At 32.8% G+C, this 21,795-nt stretch overlaps 1 protein-coding gene across 1 annotated transcript in view; it reads left to right on the plus strand.

Moving 5' to 3' along the window:
• PTPRK (protein tyrosine phosphatase, receptor type, K) overlaps window positions 1-21,795 on the plus strand; it is a 587,115-nt gene that overhangs the window by 533,861 nt on the left and 31,459 nt on the right. Inside the window, exons 14-19 of the mRNA XM_011951661.1 lie at window positions 3,982-4,120; window positions 12,119-12,279; window positions 14,136-14,171; window positions 16,145-16,156; window positions 18,453-18,637; window positions 20,365-20,452. Coding sequence (XP_011807051.1) covers window positions 3,982-4,120; window positions 12,119-12,279; window positions 14,136-14,171; window positions 16,145-16,156; window positions 18,453-18,637; window positions 20,365-20,452 — 621 coding nt within the window. The remainder of the gene's footprint in view (window positions 1-3,981; window positions 4,121-12,118; window positions 12,280-14,135; window positions 14,172-16,144; window positions 16,157-18,452; window positions 18,638-20,364; window positions 20,453-21,795) is intronic.

Below are 21,795 nucleotides of genomic sequence, written 5' to 3' on the forward strand. Positions count from 1 at the left end.
TGAGGAACTCAAAAGGGCACCTATTTTTAAGGGATGAGCAAACAAAAATCTGGAAAGGAGAGACCAGAGTCCAAGAAAACTAGGAGGTACCCAAGTTCATGGAAGTCCCAGAAAAAGGGTATTGCAAGAAAGAGGGAGTAGACAGGAATGTCACATGCTATTAAGAGGTCACATAAAATAAGAATAGAAAAGTACACATTGAATTCAGAAACTAGCAAGTCATTAGAAACATTGGTTATGGTGGTTTGGTGTGGATGGGGACATAGCCTGCTGGTAGGATTTTAAAGAATGATTGGGACATGAGTGGGAACAGTTTCTCAGATCTATAACTGAGACAGGAAGAAAGCGCTAATGAAATACCAGGAGTATTTGCAGAATTTGAGTGACAATAATATATCCAAAGACACAGTAAAATTACTTAATACATTGTACTTAGAGGCTTCTATCTCTAATGCCATTATGAAAGTAGAAGAATGAATTTGTCTAATCACAGCTATTAAAATAGTTGTAATTTTTAAGGTAAATTTGTGTGACTTGAAAGCTATTTCATTTTTAAGTACTGGGAGAAAAGACACAATTGATGAAGTCACTTTAGCTATTTTTGCCCCCCCAAAATGCATCCTAGAAATTTGCTCAATGAAAATAAAATTGTGCCTTAGTTTTTTTTCTCACTATACAAAGAATTATGCTGCTCTTGGCTTCTGAACACTGGGGATTCCTTATGTGTTCTTTGACCGATAAAAAAAGGTAAAGACTTATGGTGAAGGAAAGCTTTTCTGAAAACGATGCTCCACATGGTCTTTGTGTATGTGCATAAGTTATAAACAGAAATCAGGGGCCCCACCACTATTAATAGCTTTTTGCTCTCTTTGAAGAAGATGGAAAATGCTCACTTAGGGGCTACTGGTTGTATTTCCTTTAATGAATCTTCTAAGCTTGAATGATTTTAAATAGGATATTTATGTTCCCCAATTATAGCAGGCCAAGAACTTTAAAAGATACATGTGATTAAAATATCCAAACTAATAAATCTATACAGACATATTTAGTGAAAATGTTCATGGTAGTAATAGTAATGATAATAATAAATGCCACCGCTAAAGACTTTGAGGATAATTCACAATTAAGGAAAACAACCACCAAATCACATGTACTTGGAGAATTTGATTAGACTTCTATACTTCAGTTTAATAATTATGTTGAAGATTAGTGAACAACTCTTGGCACAAGAATTGTCATCATGACAGACAGGCAGCCTTACCCAACTCAAACAAATAACTTAATGGGCTTTTTTTCCTTCATTGATCACATGGTGAATGTGAATTGAAGTCCAGTCTTTAACAAAGACATATAGACTATGACTTTAAAGTAATATCTCTGATTTGCATAATAGATTATGAAAGTCTTAATGCTTTGTACTCTTGGTACGCTTGCAAGCATTTTAGTATCTATGTTAAAAAAGTTACTTTCAGATTTGGCTTTTTATTTCTGGAAATATGTTTATATGAATTCATTAACCTATCTGTATTACTTGTAAAACCTTAAAAATTTCTTCATCCCCTAACTTTGAAATTGTTTGACCCATCACCCTCATGTCAGTTTTGTTATTTTATTACTAAATCTAGGTAGTAGTATTAAAGCTGCTGTTCTTACTTCATGATGATAGTTTATATTTACACCTACATAATTATATATATTATATTTGTACCCATATACATTATCTGCTTCTGGTGGGGAAGAAGCATCTCTGAAGATTTTTGTAAAATGTAGCATATGCCACTCATAGTATATTTAGAAAATTATACCATAATAGCATGTGTTTTATTTTAACTGTTATGAAAAATGCTGACCTCATTAAGCAAGAACTGCTCTTCCAGAGAATTTTCAGAAACATTTGATTCTATAATTCAGATATGTCAGAAAATCACTAAGGGATCATTATCATTAGCCCCTGAAAGCCAAGTGTCTCACAGAACCTGAAGAAAGTAGTCTTTGATTAGTGAATAATGATGATTTGTTGCATGGACTGAGGCTTTTTTTCTAGGGATTTCTACATCAAACATTCTGTTTCTCTTCCTATTTGAAGTAGTATCTCTGCCAAACCAATGTAATTTAAGAGTTACAAGCAATGACTATGTTCCTTTTAGGTTTTTTCATTCAACTTTGTAATATATTCCACCTGTTTTCAATAGCTACATATATAGAGATATAGATATATGTATTTATTTCTAAAGTTACCCTGGAAAGGAAAAGATCTCTAACATATTTACTACATGTTTTGGTAAACTGAACCATAAAATAATTTGAAACCCTTGAGGTACCTCTGTTCATAATTATGAGGTTAGAAATTCCCTACAGCCAGAATATATGGAAAGTGTCAAGTCAGAAAGGGAAACTTCCTTAATTTCCCAAAATATACCAGCCAAAGGCTTGCTTTTTCAGCTTGAGAATAATAGTTACCAAATCTAGTCTATGGAGAAGTTTTTATGCAATTGAAATAAGATAAATTAAGACAGTTATAGTGAATTGTTTTGCAAAGTTAATGGTTCTGATGCTTTTATTTGAACTATGTCTTTCTCACCGGTTTAGCTTTAAATTACCATTTTATATAACAATATTTACATTAGATATAATTTTTCTGTCAGATTTCTTACTTTGAGAAATTAATAGTTAACCTCAACAGTCTCCTTTTGGCAGAATCTGTGACTGGTGGGAAAACTGGAGCAGATACTTGGATGTATAGAACTATGGGTTGGGGGAGTGTAGAAAAGCCAAGAGGAGAAGGTAAAGAAGAAAGGATCAGAATGTAGACAAATGGTTGATTTTTAAGAGCTAGTTAACAAATTGTCCATTGGAAAGATATGAGGTTAGGTTTAGAGATTTCTTTGTGTGTCTGTTCATGTGGACACCATCTCTTGACTCCAAGTGCAAGGCGCTGTGCTGGGTGCTTCAAGGCAGTTTCCCAAATGTGTCTAATCCTGCGAATCACCTGGACTCTTGTTACACCAATTTTTAGCAGTAGGAGCCATGGATTTGGAAACATTCAGAAATTGTGCGTTAAAAGACAGAAGATATATTAGATTTTTTCTTTGCTCTTGAGCAATTTATAAACTATCCTTATCTTTCTAAGCCTCAGTTCCTTTATTGATAAAGTGTAGGTAGTAATACTTTCCTGGTCAATTTTCAAGGTAAATGAAGTAAAAGGAAAATGTCCTCAGAGAGTTACTGGGGCTTGTAAAGGAGTTAAATTTTATAATTTTAATTGATTGTGTGTATGATGAGTAGTCAGATGGTTTTGAGGAAGAAAGGAAGTTAGAGCATACAAAGAAGTTTTTAAAAATAATCATCTTCTCCAAGTTGTTTCCCAAGTTTATTATCTGGGTTTTATTTAATAAAATAATTTGAAGTATTCCTTGATGTGTTTGTTTTTCTTTGCCTATTCTCCTCTTGTGCCAACTCAACTATTTATCTCAAATTATATATATTAAATCATAAACTCATGCTTCTAGCAGTTATACTAGACATTTATTAAACTTAACCATTCTATCCCAAACAAGTGTCATTACTACTGCCTTAAAACACCAAGCATACCACCTGGCATTTGAGTCAAGAAGCATTTGCTGAATTGACTGATAAACCTCTAAATCTGACCCCATTTCTTTCCAATATATTAGTTGCTAGAAAACTCTATGTTCTGACTTTCAAGGACACTTGGGGAAAACTAATTCATCATTCTCTTTGATATTTATTTTGGAGGTTTGTTTTATTTTTTGTATTAACAAAACCTCTTGTCAGAAAGATTTCCTTACCTCGACCCTAAATCTCATATTGTATTTTAGCATGCTTCTGTATTTACATTGTGAAATTATTTTTGTTAATATACAGTAAACAAGTTGTGTTTCTTGGGGCTGTTACTGGGAATAATTTTTTTTCTGTGATTATTAGCTTCTTTCCGTAACTGATTATTTTTAATTCATTTAGCAGCAGCAACAGAAGAACCAGAAGTGATCCCAGATCCCGCCAAGCAGACAGACAGAGTGGTGAAAATAGCAGGAATTAGTGCTGGAATTTTGGTGTTCATCCTCCTTCTCCTAGTTGTCATATTAATTGTAAAAAAGAGGTAAGGCCTAATATTGTCCAGTCCTGCTCACTAACCATTTATGTCACTGGTTTTAAAAACCTGTTTTTCTCAAGATCCTTTAAATTAGAACAAACAACAAGAAGAAACTTTTAATTTTAACAATGTTGTCAGCACCTGAGTCTATTGGACATGCTCTCTAATAAATTATTTGGTTATTTGCAATTTAATTTTGGATATAAAACATATGCTTTTTGTTAAGTTGATCTAGAAATTAATATCTGAATTTAAATTTCTCAAATGCAAAGGTACTTGAGATAATTTATCTTGTATTTGAAGTGTTATTAGTAACAATGGCAAAATATGGATTTATTGTGATACTTGGGCTGTGGTCTAGGAATTATTTTGTGCTCTTTTAATGTATTTTTCTACATCTTGGCTACAAATAAGATATGAGAAAAATATAAATATTATGTAGTAAAATTGTACATTAAATATTCATTGACTAAAAATTTTAGCCTTTTAAAATAGAGAGTAAATTGTTTTAATTGAACACTAATTTTTTATACTATATCAACCAATATCACCATCTTCTGGAATTACTTGAAGATATTAAGACCTACTGGAATTTAAACTGAGCTTTGCTCTGGAGACCAAAGTATATTCCTGATGAAAAGCCTTTCAAAGTACACAGTTTTTGTAATTTCAGCTGTTTTACATTATATAAAATGTCATAAATCTGTAAGGCATTGTCTTGGAAACTAATATAGCACTCTAATCCTTCCCATTGTATATTTGGGATAATGCTACAATTTGGAAAGACTTAAAAAAAAAATCTTTATAAGCAAAAGTACAGTCCTAAAATAGTTTGGTGTATAGAAGTGGTTGTAATCAATGAATTCTATTGAAAAATATAATAAATGATATTGCTTATATTACATTAAATTATCTAGTTTACTATTATACTTATTTTATACTTGAAATAAAGCATTAACATTATAGATAAGACTCATACTACATGTTTTAATGATTCCATCAGAGTTTATTTTAATATATTGCCTCTTTACGATTATCCCCTGGAGATATATATGTTGGAGAAGACACATCTGCATTAGAAACATTAGGTATGCATTATAGTGTTTTGTGTTAAATTAGCTACATACGTGCTTTCCCCAAATAGTGCTTTCTCTTGCTGTTGTCTTCCTCTGTGGTTGGAAAATACATCATATGTGAGGCAAAAGTTTTAAGTATTTTAGCAATAAAAATTTGCCAGTAAAGATCAATAAAAATCACCAAATGTAACCTTCAGACCTTATGTCTCTGTTTAGTTTAAATTTGTATTTGGAGACTTAAGTAAACAGTTTAGAGAGCAAATTTAACAAACATTGTTTAACAATGTTCTTCAGATTGGATATAAACATGAAAGTGACTTCTAATTATGTCCTCATATTCAGTTAGAATTGGGCTATTCAGTTTTATTTGAAAGCATTCATTTGTCTTGATAACCCTCCCTATCCAGGCCTCTGATTTAGCAATAATGAAAAAAAAAAATTGAAAAATAAATTCCTAAAGTATGCTAAAACCATCACTAAGCAAGATTTTGGGGGAAGGTAAAATGCTCTGACAGCTCTCTAAAATTGTGTAATATGACAACTTGATTTTCTGGTTCATATATTAAATGGTTAAGTTAATGAGCCTCTCTATTAAAATATTTAACATTTGAGCTTTCATAATTATGCTTTGATTGTCTTTTGATAGAAAGTATGCTAGGGCTTTTGCTTCTGTTCCTCACCATCACCTTTATATCCAGGAAAACCTGCACTTTTATAGAGAGATCAGGTTTCATTATTTAGATATGTTACCTTCTAATATATAGTATGTATATCTACATTACTTGAATTTCTTACTTACCAAAGCCACTTTGTAATGACTTTTACTCATATGTACTGTGTGTCACACATGTAACATGTATGCTTTAATCACAAGTATGTTTATCATACATATAAAAAAGTATAGATATAGCAGCATTGCATTGGATATTATCATCAAGTATAGCTTAAAACTATTAATATAAAATGTTTCCCTTTTAATATATAAATTTATAATAAAAATAATGGAAAAACAAATTACTTTAGTCTCTTATCTACATTTTAGTGGGATAGTGTTAAGTTTGACTTTATCCCTCACTGGGATGAATATACGTAGATATATTTCTTGTGGGGAAAGCAGTTCCATGTCTTTTTGGTTGTTTTGCAAAAGGATGGTGTGTAATTCAATTGAGTAAAGTTTTACAGCTAAGGATATATATAAAGTAAGTTTTTAGGCTAAGAAAAGGGATATTGCATCTTTCAAAACGCAATGTCATTTTTTTAATTTAATCGCTATTCAATTATTTCCAAATGTATGCCATTTTTCATTGGTTGTGTATTATATTTTACATGCACAGCATGAACACATTAATAACTCAAACGTAAATTTGAAATTATGTTTCAATACAGTAAATGTTTGTGTATGATATTATGTTCACATGCATCTACTGTAGAAGTATCTTTGTGTATATATAGTATATGGTATATATGTATATTCACATAACATATGTATATACCTATGTACCATTAAGATATAATAATTTGTTTGTAGAAATTTAGGTGTTATTCTGTATATATGATATATTAATATGGTAAATCTTTATGTTTTGTATCTAAAAAAAAATAATCTATATAGTACACAAGTTCTATGCACAGCTGTTCCATCTGTCACATATTTAGATGGTAATGGATATTATGCTTAACTGCATGTTGAAAATACACAATCCATTTAATTTTTCAATTTTTTGGCAATAAGAAATATCAGCATGTTATTTTTTCCAAATTATGTATTTTAAATTTTATTTTTAATTGCATATGTCTGTGTAATTGCATGGCAAAAAAAAATCTAACAATGCATGAGCAAATTGAAATGCAAAGCAAAAATACATGAATTTTCTTTTCTTTTCTTTTCTTTTTTAACACACATTTTTCTGCTTTATTGAATGTGACAGAGTCACGCTTTTCATTCACCATTGCTTCTCTTTTTCCACTGTCTGTGATTTGCTTGCCAGGAGGAGCTACTATTCTTACTCCTACTACCTGTAAGTAGAAAATGGGTGATGTACAACTTTACATGTGTTAAGGATGCAGTATCCCTTTTCAAAAACAAAACAGAATGTTTGCAATTTTGGTGACATTTTAAAAAAAAGTTTTTTCAGACTCTAAAACTATAAACTTTATTACCTATTTTGCCAATCTTTTTAAAAAGGGATATTGTATTTCTGTTTGTCCAGCTACTTTTAATTTATTTATAATTTTCCATAAGTAGCTTTAGTCTAGAGCCAAAAACATCATTTATTTACTAAAGTTAAACCTGTACCTTATCTTAGCAATATGACACTTCACTCATCTGGTAAAGAAGAGATAGTGGTTGTAACTCACAAATCACTATCTTTATGTAGCATCGTTATGTCTGACAAAATGAGCCAAGTGGTGTATTTATGGAACACTCAAAATGCCTTCATAGGATGCAAATTAGTTCAGGTCTGCATGTGATAACATCTCTCTCTGTATTTCTAGGAATCCAGGATGGGTTATAACTTCAGAACATCTTTGGTCTGGTGATTAAGGCAATCATTGTGCTTTTGTTAAAGAAAAAAAAAAGTAGAAAAATCATGGTGTTGCAGCAACAAAGAAATAAAAATTCTTTTTAGAGAAAAAAAAAATGAGTTTATTGTAACTTAAGTAGGACAAATGTTTCCTAAAACTAGAGCCAAAAAAACCTTTGTCAACTAGGAACTAGGAACAGATATAGTCATCGCATTGCTCCTTTTCTCTTCCAAAGTCTGTAACTCTTCCGAGACTCAAGCATGGTTTGTTCATTTGGATAAGGATGGAGAAGATGGTCCATTCTATTTCCTGAGTCATTTTCAGCTTATCACCTAATATGCCGGAGTAGTTTTTCATCCAAATCAAGCGAACATTACAGCAAGGCATTCTTGGACTTTGCTTGACCAGTATTTGATCCACCACCTTTCAAGGTTTAAAGATTGAAATTAAGTATGTTTGGGGCACATATCCCACAGCATTTAAATCACTAGGTAAATTTAAGCTAGCTTTACAACAAAACCTTTGTAAGAGTCTCCATTCTCCATGACTATAACACAGTTCTGCCAACATTTCAAATATTATAAAAGTTTTGCTTCCTAAAATCTGCTAAACCAAGCAGCTGTACACTAACAGTGCTCCTAACTTATTGTGATGAATCATAATATCCTTGTTAAATTATGTTTGATGAAGCCAGAGATAATCAACTGTACCGTTTCATACAAAGATGGAGCACTTTCCCCCTTTATGGCCCACCCATACATCCACCTGCAGAAGTTTATGCTGTTAGCTGCTTTGATAATGAAAGTCATTTGCACATCTGTCAAACTCAAACTAGTTGCAAAATGAATTGCTTAACTGTTCTGAAGTGCACATTATATATGCTCGTTGCTCAGGAGGAGACAAAGCATCAAACATACTGGAATCAATAAGTATTTCATTATGAGACTGTCAATAGCTTAACATTAACCATTGATGCAGCTCTGATGTTAAAATGGGATTCCTTTTTTGATGGATAGACAACATTTCTGTGTTCCAGACAATGTAACAAGTTATAGTAATATTATTGTAGTACATAGGGTTACTGGCAATTTTAATCATAACTACAGAGATTATCACAGAGATATGCTTTTAAAGGCTGTTTAACCATACCTAGTGATGCTTATCTGGATTACAGGGATTTTTAAAGATAAAAATAGATAAAAATCAGAGTAGAGCTTAAAAGAAAACCAGATGTGATCTTTGAGCTAATATTCGTTGGCATTGTCATAGTAACTATCTGTTTTTGATCAAAACACTTAACAGTGATGTTAATTTTTCTTTGTTTTAGAAGAGCCTGAATGAAAGCCTACCTCACAGGGTTGTTGTGAGGATTAAGGTATAAAAACCAAGCTCATAATACATGGCTGGCAGATATTAACAAAGATTATGTTCCCCCATAATTTGTCAACTAATCTAGGTTTGTGAATCTGAAAAGTTAAAGTCCTTCATTGCATGAAAATTTAAACCTGTCATGTATTTAACAAATTCATTACTTCTTGTTTTTCTCCAATCATGAAACATATAAATTACACATATTTTAAAGTAAAGCCTCAGGGTTTAAATTTGTCTTTTCTGTTGACTTTGAACTGCCCGTCTTCAAAATTTTAACATTATTTTGAATCCAAATTTCAGTTTGTTTTTTATTTCAATGCTATTTTTATTCAGTTCAGTCTCTTATATTTTTTGAGAAATGAATTTATTCTTCTTATCCTAGAAACATAGATTGGAAGTTATTTCCTAAGGCAATTTTTGCTGTTTTAAAATTTACAAATGCAAAATATTTTTTCCATTTATTTTGCTGAAATTTATAACAACTAGTGTTCAACTGCTAGAGTAAGTGCCACTTTGAAATGTGGCAATTTAAAAAGTGTAAGCAACCAGAGACAGTGTAAGAGCTCAGGCTTTAGAACCAACTCATTCTTCATTGCTTATTAGATAAATAACCTTGGGCAAGTTATTTAACTCCCCTGAGCCTCATTGAACTTATCTATACAATTAGAATCCTTGTGCCTTTTTCAGCAGATTGATCTGAGAATTGAGTTAACAAATGAAAAGTGCCAAGTATATAACAGGCCTAATTCATCATTTCAACAAGTATTTACTGAAGCCTGTTACATGCCAGACACAGAGTCAAGTGCCAAGGCTATGCAGATCATCCTTCTCTTTGTGGAGCACATAGTGGGGAAAACAATTGAAAGATATTCGCACTTTTCAGTCAATAACACTCATTACAGGGGAAGAATGTGGTAGTATAGAAAATATCTAGCCTAACTTGAGAAAGGCTGCTTTAGAGTCAGTCATGTAAAACCTCCCTGATGAAGTGTCTATTACACTGAGACCGAACAGATAGAAGTTAGCCAGATATTACAGGCAAAAAAATGTTGCAGGTTAAAGAACAAACATCCTGTATGATGGCCTAGCGGGAAGTTTGGAAAGTGAAAGTCCGTAGGCTAAATGTGACCTTATGATATTTCATGTGGCCCATACACTGTTTCAAAAAATAAAACCACTTGAAAAAATCAGGAAAGTTAACATCAACAATCAGATTCATGACTTGTCTTAAAAAATAAATAAATAAGCCAGAAATTCAATCCTGGGATCAAATACCAGTAGTCACTTAGGCAAGTTGCCCCTAAACTGCTTTCCGGTTCTTCATTACCCTTCCTTATGGTATCTTGCCACTGACAGCAGCACTCATGTATATTACCTGTCTGAAACCTACATATTCATAAAGGATTTTTACCCTCAAACCTAGAAAAAGATTAATAGCTCTTTGAATGTATAGTGCAAATGTTGCTAATAAATGATGGTGGTGATGGTGTCGTGGTAGTTATGTTGGTGGTGGTGATAGTTCTTGTTACACTTTGTCGTTGTTTTCTTATTACCGATACTGTGATTCTGTGATTATCGTTATTTATTATTTCTAAAATAGCCATCTCCATCCCCAAATCTTAGCTTATGACTATCTTAAACAACATAGTGTCAGATCTGCTGTGTACACGTGTCATGTGTGTTGTGTATGTACTGCCTTGAGGCCAAGTACTATAATTCTCAGAGAAAAATATCCTACACTGGAGCAGTCCTCCAATTGCTAGATTTATGTTTTAAAGGAGAAGCCTTCATACATAAGCTCAGTCTATTAAATGAGCCTTTGTAGTATCTGTAGTACATTTACTCTGGTTTGGATATTAATATGAGGATCAGAAGAAAATGGCTTACCTTATAATCTAGTGGAGGACTGGTGTTCTTAAAACAACTAAAGAATATTTCCAAGGCAATATAAATTGCTGCCATAAACTTAGTAACATAATTTGTCTATTACAGGCTTTTAGAGTACCTTTATTTATATATAAATTTTCTTGTTAGTGTGATTTAAGTATCTTATGTGCCTTTAATAGCCCTTTTTCTTGGATGTTTCATGTGTAACATTCACAAAGAACTAAAATATATTTTACATCCATAACATGTAAGATGAACATGCCAATATTTGAGTAGTTTATAATTCTAATGCTGTTATTAGCCAATCTCTTAAATCATATGCCTTTCTGCATTTATAAAGCATTGCTGTAGTTAGTTGATAGTATGTCATGTGGTTCTAATTAGAAAACACATTTTTAATATTTGACCATGTGAATATTCCAAGATGATAATTTGCGTATCTAAAAATTGCGTATTTAAAAAATACCACTTTTTAAAACTTTTCTCAGTACTTTTCTTACACAGTATATGATTTAATTCCATATATTCATGTGTACTAGAAATTTTCTAGCAGTGGTTTATTCTAAAAGTCTTCAGATTCGCTTCTGATTAATGCTGTAAATATATTGCTAAATATATTAATGCTACACATTGCATTTTTAATGATAGCACAGAGAATGAAGAATGGGACATGTCTTTGTTTTAATTTGGTGGCTACAGTAAAACAGATTTGAAAAGTTAGTCGTGTTATTTCTAAAAGGAACTAAAAGTTGATCAAAAGAATTAATTACCCAGGAGGAATATCAAAACTTGACTTTAGCTTAAATATTTATTGAATTACTCTAGTAAGGAGGTATTTATTTTGCTTTTAATAAATATAATTATATTTTATGATATTTAAGAGAATAAAATACAGGAAATGATGAGAGATTTGGGTTGACAGCTTGAATACTGAAGTATGCATCTGACAAAATACTTTTATAGCAAGGAACAAATATAATTGTTTGAATGTCAAACTTAATTCCTGAAATTGTGACCAGTGCTTGGGGTTTCTAAACCATGTTTGTAACATTATCCTCGGGCTCACCTGAACTACTTATTGCTGGTGTTAACTCTCCTTCAAGCCTCAAACACTAAGGATTCCGTTTTGTATTTGCCTTGGCAGCAAACTTGCTAAAAAACGCAAAGATGCCATGGGGAATACCCGGCAGGAGATGACTCACATGGTGAATGCAATGGATCGAAGTTATGCTGATCAGAGCACTCTGCATGCAGAAGATCCTCTTTCCATCACCTTCATGGACCAACATAACTTTAGTCCAAGATGTAAGTTTTTCATTGAAGTTTTAATAAATGATGTTACGGCTCATTAAGTTCACTTTGAATTCTGCACATTACCTTTTGAATAATGAGAGAGAGTAAGGAAGTGAGGGGAGAAGCAGCTAGAAAGAAGAGAAAGAGATGGAGGATATTATGGAATTTACAAGAAGGGTTCTCATCAGGATTGATATTGGATTTAGTTTAACTTCAAACTCTATGAATTTTATTACTGTATCATAAGAGATATTCCAAACATATACCACTCAGTCCATAGCACATGTCATTGCTTTAAGTGAAAACACATGATTGCCTACAAAAAGTTAGTTCATGTCAGAATTTATAATTCTTTTTCCATTTGCATCTTCCTTTGTGTAAGATGAAAGACTCTTTTGAGATAAGAGGAAATGGTAATTCTGGGAATTATTGACATAGGTAAAACCATGCCATTAAAGTAGTATATTGTAGACTCCTGGAGAATTGCAATACTGAAAAGTTAACTCAGGGAAACGTTAGTCTACATGCTCTCAAGTATCTGCTGTGAAGTCCAAAAGTATACTTGAATTGGGGGATTTGCAAGGAATAGTGAAATTCATCCATCCATCTGTCTTGAAAATTCCTAATGTTGGTCTATGAAGGCAAAGCTTTTAAAATATTTCCACTGAAGTACCATTTAAAAGCCGATGACTTTAATAATTACCCCAGAATCAATATTACTGTTTATTTTCAAATTTCATATGAATGTTATATTCTGTTCTATAGTGCGTCTGTTTAAGTTAATTAAGTTTAAGTGAAATTGCCTAACTTTGTTTCTTCAAATCCTCAAGTAAAATTGATGCTTGAAGCAGGCAAATCAGGTATATCTCTTGAGTATACTGGCCTTGTGTAACTTGGGTCTTATGACATTTGGCTCAGATCTCAGAGATATGCACACCCCAATTTGGAAAACATGAGTATAAGCAAAGAAACAATAGCAGTATTATCTCCTATACAAACTATGAACATATGTAGTAGTAAGATTGAAAACAAAGTATTTGTAGGTTGTATGCTTGTATGTCTTTTCAGAGAGGGAAGGTTTTTTTCTGAATTGTTCAGCTTGGTGAAATTTTTCAGTAACTATTGGATCTAAAATGAAGCCCATCATTTTCTATGTATATATGTATACCAAATTAGTAGTTAGGAATGCTATACGTGAGTCATTTTGGAATTTAGTTATAATCATGACAGTGCCTTTCAGATCTATTTTATTTTTATTTCACTATAGATAAATGATGGAGAAAAACGTAAAATACTATTACTGTTGAAAGTAAGTTTTGCTGAAAATAAAGATGTATCATCTCCTTAACTACTAATTTAATATTTAATCACTTAAGGGTTTGAAAGCATTCATGCTTCACAAACTTGTCTATCTATTGCCTATGTTAGGACCTTATTTGAAAGTTTGAATTCCGCAGTGTAACTATAAATATCCACTTACGAACTTAGAGAAAGGATTAAATCTATTTCCCACAGCTAACTGAAAAAAAATTGTTTGGAATGAATATGAGATAATTATTTCTTTAAATACCTTACATTTGATAGATCTAAAATACATGCTTTTTTCCCTTAATTTTTGAAATGTCAGGTTGGATCTTCTGGCTTTTTAAATTAAACAGAGTTCTGAACTATAATTATAGATACACCTTTCTTGATGTTTAGATATAACGCAAGCTGGAAGAGAAAATTTTACATTTGCAGAATACAGTAATCTGAGAAAATTTAATAATTATATTTCTTAAAAAAGCATAAATCTATTTTAAAGAAAAAAGATTTTAAAAAACAATTTTAGAGCAATATATTCCTTCATGAGCTTTGTTTTCCTGCAGTGCCCAATGATCCACTTGTACCGACTGCTGTGTTAGGTGAGGCCCTAAATCTTTATCATCTTTTCATTGCATGGATCACACCTCCTTGCATGGGTTTGCCCACATACAGATTATTTACAGTGCAGGAGACAGCTTGATTTTGAAAATAGACAGCCATAATATTATCAAAGAGAGCAACTGTGTTCAACCCAATATCAGATCTAGTGGATTTCAAATTAACAAGGCATGCTATTTAATGTATTCTTTAATTCTTGGTTGTTAGATTTGGAGCAGACGTACAACGGCCCTTAATGTATAACTAATATTAACATGTCAAAATTAGTAGAATGAAGCCAAATGCATACATCTCGGGGTCCAGTGTTGCTTGAATAACTAGTTTATATGTAAAAGTCTACCTAATGGAAAGAAATGTTTCTAAATCCTCCTAATTTATAACCACAAAAGAACAAATTTACAAGTGAACATTAGGATTATGTGCATTTGCTTTAGCTTTTGTCTTTATTAAGACTATTTTAATGTAGGTAAAGTGGCTAAAATCTTGATGTGGGGTTAGACATTCTACATGAACCTTATCTGATAAGTAGTGTTACCTTTCAAGAAATTTAGAACAAGCTACTTGGGTTACCACTGTATAACATCTAATACAACTGCTATTGCTAATGACAATTAAAGCTTTTACAGATGTAAAATTATATTATTTTTTAAATCTACCTATCTATTTAAGAATGGAATGGGTTTCATTCCACTTTGTACCCTATTCCTTGACTAATTATACGCCAATGATTAGTAACCAGCTTGCCTACATGTTCATAGGTTCCATATCAATTTTACCAGTGTTTCTAGTTAAGCTTTAACCAAAGAAATATGGAAATTATCACATAAATATATCTTGTAAATTCCCAAATGTCATGTTTGTTATTTATATTTAATATTTCTTGTGAACATAAAACTTTAACTCATATTTTATGCTTGTACTTTTGTTATCCATACAATCAATGTTAAATTGAATTTTTAAAATATTTTGGAACAACACAACTAACTCAAGTAGAATATACCTCTCATTCACTAAAATAAATATTTAAAATTATAATTTTATAATTACTATGAAGGATATATATTCTTAAATAATCTGAAAAGTCAATGTTCTTCATCTCTACTTGCACTCTCTCTTTGATGTCCACCAATAATGGTTAAGAAGTGAACTGGGGATTTGCCCCAGGGAGTGATGTGATCACACAGGGAGGAGCCATAAATGATGATCACTGGGGATCATTAAGGAGACATCAGATGCCTCCGAAAATGTCGTCTTCTGCTAAGCACTGTAGAATGCTCTCAGTATAAAGTTAATACATTTCAATTAAAATATTGATAACTAATTGGAAAAAATTAGTTGCTTCCATGCTAAGTTTCATTACAATAATTTTCTACACATATGTAAAGTCCAAGTCTCATTCCTCCTGTAGATTTACAATATGAACTCATAAAAATACCTTACATGTTTGTTTTCCCATCTGTAAAACAGTATAATAATTCCTACCATACCTTTTTCACAGGATTTTATTATAAAGAGGAAATTAGATCATGTGTATGAGTTTTATAAACTATAAATAATTATTATAGTAATTTTCCCTGTGAAAAAGGATTTTCATGTTTAAGGAAAGTAGATTTAACACAATAGAGTCATGAAGTCTAGTTATATAAACATTCATTATACATTTTATTTAATTTTGAAAGTCAAGCGTGTTTTAAAAATATATTGGCATTCTTTAAAAGCTAATTATCTCATTAATCATATTAGATGTAGAAATGATATGTTGTATTTTTCATCATTCTTAGGATTGTGGTCTTTAGAGTTTTGCATCCAATCGTTTTTGTATTTACAATGCAGTTTCTGAAATCACTTCAAATATTGTTTAATGCTAATGCTTACTGATTTAAAAGGGCTTAGAAACTTTTCATATTGATTCATATTTTTGGTTTTTGTGTTTTACTGCTTCATTGGGTTTAAGTTCCTATAACAGGTAAGTGTATTGCAAAGAACTCTAGAAAACCTTTCAATCAAGGATGTATTTCAAGTTATTATTCTTAAATGTATAATAAGGCTGATGATTAGTACTTGTACCCTCACTACTGGTCACATTATTAGGTGGTTTAATGAGGCGGAAATGTATTGAGATTAATAATGCATATGTGATGATTTTAAAGACCTTACTGCTCATTGTACTACTGTATTAAAGTTTAATGCAAAACAAAAGACACTGTCTATTTTATCTTAGGACACAATCATCTGTAAGATTTGGAATATGGGTGAATTCTGTGTTTCTCACTAAGCCTTTTTCAATTGTAAATATTCTGCTACTCCAGCAGGTAAAAGTGAGCTCTGGGGCTGCTCCACTGAGCCCTGGCTACCTTCTTCCAGCTTGAGTGATTGCATTTTGCCTCTCTGACATTATCTGTTCTCTTTACTTTTCATCCTTAACTGTATATTCTGCAGCAGTGCCCAAATCAGTTGCTTCTGAATTTAATTTTTCTGGGGAGATGTATTTATTCTTTATGTCGGTCTGTTGATTGTAATATTTTAATAGAAGTAGATCCATTGACTTCGGTCTCATATTGAGAATAGGAAACTCAGGAATCATGTTTATTAGCCAATGTTTTTGCGTAGAGGGGTGGGAAAAATCTGTGTAAAAGACATAAATTCACTTAGGTGGTTAGGTCACAACAGAATCTATCAGGGATTTTTTGATTCAATGTGGTATTTTTAGGAATGAATGCAAAAAATAAGCATTCAGCTTAATAAGAGGGAGTAAAGATAAATGCAATCAAGCTAAATTACAGAGGCACACAAATCTGATTGTAGGGTTCTTTTTTTTTTTTTCCCTTCTCCAGGAAGAAAAAATGTTTATCATGGGGACAACAATTCATTTTTTGCCATATCCTATTTGTAGAGTTGGTGATAGAACAGGCAAATGTACTAGCACTTGAAATATGTTTATCTGTTAATTAAATATCGTTCTCTACAGTATGCATTATCGTTTAAAAAAAAAAGTTCCCCTAAGAGTGTATTTTCTCTTCTGTTAATGAGTATGACGGTATAATGCTTTTCAAAGTAACACCCCTTAAAACATTTGTTTTTTTTTTTTTTTTTAATTGGTAAGTTTAAATGTGATAAATATGAGCATGCTTCTCATTGTAATGTTTAGTACTTCGGTCATTAAAATACTGTTTATTCTTCATAGGCAAAAATGTTCTTGTTCTTTTCTTCTTATGACAGAAAAATAATTTAAAGTTTCTTTTCTTTTAAAGCTAATGACACAATTGGGAAGGGACTTACACTTAAATGTGGGTGGTCAGGGATCCAGTTGACTTTTTAATTCATTCATTGGAATATTTATTGAGTGACTTATGCATCAGGCACTAGGAATAGAAAGAAAAATATTCTGTCTCTGTACTCTGTGTTTGGAATTTAGTGAGGAAAATAGCCAAGTAAATAAATGATTAAAATATGGATTAAGTGAAATCACATGTAAAAATGAATAAGAGATCATGGGAACATAAAGAAGGAGCATTGTAACTCAACCTGGCAGGGCCAGAAAAGACTTCCAGGGGAGGAACCCACATTTTGCTCCAGAAGCACACCCTGCTTTCTCTCACAGCGTGGCCAGGAGACTCAGAATGTGTTTGCAATAAAAGCAGTAATAGTAATAAGTCAAGGTGGCAGAGGTTGAATATAATTGCACGTGTAGTCTGGCTAGCAGACAGAGTGGCATTGGGGGTGATCATGTGGAATGCCCATGTTTCCTAGTGCAGAGGGTGCTATGGTAAGAAGCCTCAGAGAATAGGGCCACAAGAACAAGAAGAGCAGCCCTTTGGGGATGGGCCACCTAGATCGGGTGTCTCTGAGGGAGGTTGGGATATGGGTGGGAAGGAGTTTGGTCAACTTAATCGACCATGAAAACACCCATCCACTTGACAGCTGGGTCCTCTGGTCCCACTCTATACTGCTATGACTGCAGATGCAAGAAAAAGAACTCAAAAAAATTTCCCTCTTAAGCTTTTAAAAGGTCTATCAGATGTCTCCCTGCATCTCACAGGATCTGTTTTCTTGCTGATCCACACATAATATACTCTCACCTCAAACCTTGAGTTTTATCTTTGGGGATACTGCCTAGGCCTATACTGTATAATATTTCTTTCCCAGAATTCCTCTTGTTATCAAAAAGATCTTAAGGTCTTAAAATCCTCATTGCATAGATATATATATTAAACAAGATAACTTTGTCTCTTTTTTAACTTCTGAAATCTGAAAAATGCCAGATGAGAACCACAGTGCTACAGCAGAGTCCAGTCGCCTTCTAGACGTACCTCGCTACCTCTGTGAGGGGACGGAATCCCCTTACCAGACAGGACAGCTGCATCCAGCCATCAGGGTAGCTGATTTACTGCAACACATTAATCTCATGAAGACATCAGACAGCTATGGGTTCAAAGAGGAATATGAGGTGAATAAGTTTCGATACTGTATTGAATTTGATTTTTAACTCGGATACTCAGTGGAATTTAATATTTTTTCCCGTCTTTAACACAACAAGGAGGGGATTGCTCTGTAGGCTCTCTAATCTAGTGTTTCTGAGTGTACAAGCAAGTGTGTACATGGGAATGGGAAGGGAATGGGGAAAAAGCACTTCCCAGAGATATATCTGAGTCTAAATTTATTACAAGAATCTTTAATGTTGGATTCCATCATTTATTTTACTATGGTATTAAAAAACACTTTGTGTATCTTCTCATGCAAAAATTAAGTAGCAATACACTTTGGTTCCCATTGTTCCATTACAGATTCTATCATTTGAATGAATCAAGTAGCAGGTACTTCTCTGCCTCTTTGTTTGTTGACCTTATGATTGAGAAATCAAATGAAGCTTTGTGCTCTAAATGTACTACTTGCCACTCTCAGTTTAATTTTATGGATTATTGGTTGAGGGTGGCTGAGAAAAAAAACAGAGCACTGCAAATCTGGTAAACAACACTGAGAAGCTGAAAGAAGGCAGTGGGAAATTCTTCTTCCAACCTTGTTTCCCCTTCCTACTCAAACCAAAATACCAGGACTTATCTTACAAAGGCAACGATTTAAAACCAAACATTCCAACAAACGTAATATAGCAAAAGGGAAATAGTTCCTTTCCTACCCTTCACTTACTGAGAAATACCAATCTGGGGCATGGAAGGAAGCCAGCCCACTCCCCATGAACACATCACAGTACGCACACGTTTAAAGTGAAAGAATCCAAGTAATATTTTGCTTTGAAAAGACCATCCAAAATACATCCAATTTCATGAAGAATCTTTTAAACTCCATATTTTATCTATGGATTACTTGAATACCTTAAATTAGGAGTGTTAATTATCTCTGAATTTTGAAAGTTGATTTTAGATATATGCCAGAAACACTATGCCATGATAACAAAATAAGTACAAGGGATTAGACTATTCTGTCAGAGCTGGTTCTTTTTGTTCGTTTCATGTGTATTCCTGTGTACCCTGCTTCAAAGACCATTGGCTCTTTGAAGACCCCATTTCCTGTGTTGAGCAAAGTTGAAGTTCTTTTGCAAAATGAAATTTACACCTGTTTTAAATCGCTGTGTATGGTAATTAAACTAGTCAACAAATTCATCTGTTCCCAGATTCTTGAAAAAGGGGACTCTATTTTAATTTTTATATGGTCCCTTGTTGTAAAGACTCAGTCCTTTTCATGATCTTCAAAGAAACTCAAATGTGATGTATTGCACACAATTTAATGAATAATTATGGAGGGAAGCAGGTTTTCTTTCTACTGTTATAAATGCTAAATGATGCACATTTGAAATATACTCATTAAAAGTTTTTTTTGCAGTTTTGATGCATTATCATTCAATACGTTTTGAAAAGAATGATACTTTTCTACTTCTACCTCTCATTATAGTGATCTTAAATTTAAAATACTTTCAAGGTCCATTTTTTTTTTCTCTAAAGTTATTTTTTTGTCTTAATTTGACCTCAATCCAATTTAAGATGAACAAGTATGAATCCAGCAAAGCGGCTTTGAGGTCTGAGAATGAAACTTGTTTACTACTGTGGGATTCCTTTCCTCTCTGAGAAAGTGGTTTTTACTATTTGGGGCTTCCGAACAGATAACCTGATTTTTAAAAAGGAATTAAATTCAGTCTGCTTATTCATTTTGTTTTCCCAGAGCTTTTTTGAAGGACAGTCAGCATCTTGGGATGTAGCTAAAAAAGATCAAAATAGAGCAAAAAACCGATATGGAAACATTATAGCATGTAAGTTCCCATACAATTCTTGGTGAATGTAAATATTATATGTTTATATGGTTTTAAACCTTAAGAAAAATCCCAGAGAGTGGTGTTTCTGTTTATGAAGTAATCTATTTCATATTAAGACAGCATTTACAGTCAGGCTCGGGGCTCACGCCTGTAATCCCAGCACTTTAGGAGGCCAAGGCGGACGTATCACCTGAGGTCAGGAGTTTGAGACCAACCTGGCCAACATGGCAAAACCCTATTTCTGCTAAAAATACAAAATTACCCAGCTTGGTGGCACGTGCCTGTAATCCTAGCTACTCAGGATGCTAAGGAAAGAGAATTGCTTGAACCCGGGAGGTGGAGGTTGCAATGAACAGAGATTGCTACTGCACTCCAGCCTGGGCAACAAAGCGAGACTCCATCTCAAAAGCAACAACAAACAAAAACAACATTGGCTATTAGCAGTGATTGTGAAATTGTCATCATCCTCATTAATCAAATTGACTCAGCCACTTCACCCTGTGGAGATAACTTGCTGTTTGATTTCATGTTTGTACATAAATGCATGGGGTGTTACTGAACAGCTAAGACTATCAGGATAATGAAAAAATAAGATATTTTCAGTTATAAACTGTTTTAACACCCCCATCAAACATATTCAAGATTGGGGTGTTATTCTTTCCACATGCCTTTAATTCTTACTTGGAGGCACTGTCTAAACTCCAGTTATTTGGTATTTATCATTAGGGACTTCCTCCTGAGTAAGTCCTCAAGATATACACGAGATAATAAAGTCATTATCAGACAAAACCACAGATCAGTAAGGAAAGTAGCAGGTAGTTTAACTTGTAACTAGCTGCTGATTTACCTAGACCACTCTATTCTGAATTTAAATTATTTTAAAGTATCTTATGAATAGCTCAAAATCTAACCTTGATTTTCAGGGAGTAAGAAACGGAGAGCAGGAATTCAAAATTCACTTTTTAATTCTGTGGCTCATTTGCTGTAAAGTGCAGAAGAAAAGGATCCAACCCATTTAAAGTCATGACTAAGAAGCAAAATTAGAAGTTAAGTCTAGTTCAGTTATGTGGACAATTATATGACTCAAATGATTACTTAGTACCAGACAATTTCATGTCTCCTAAACACTAACTATGAAGGTTCAAGTCAGTGAAGCTTTAGTCACAGAGTATTATAAATGTAATAGCAAGGCTCACTAAAGTTCTTATATTTCTTCAAAGGACTGATTTGGTAGTAATATACTATGGATAGACTATGGGCAACCACTGAATTCTTTAGTCTCAACCAATGACATTGCCGCAGAACAGGGAGAAAATTTAACAGCTTATATTTATTATTTA

This window comes from Colobus angolensis, unplaced genomic scaffold (genome assembly GCF_000951035.1).
Source record: "Colobus angolensis palliatus isolate OR3802 unplaced genomic scaffold, Cang.pa_1.0 Scaffold322, whole genome shotgun sequence".
Classification (NCBI taxonomy): domain Eukaryota; kingdom Metazoa; phylum Chordata; class Mammalia; order Primates; family Cercopithecidae; genus Colobus; species Colobus angolensis.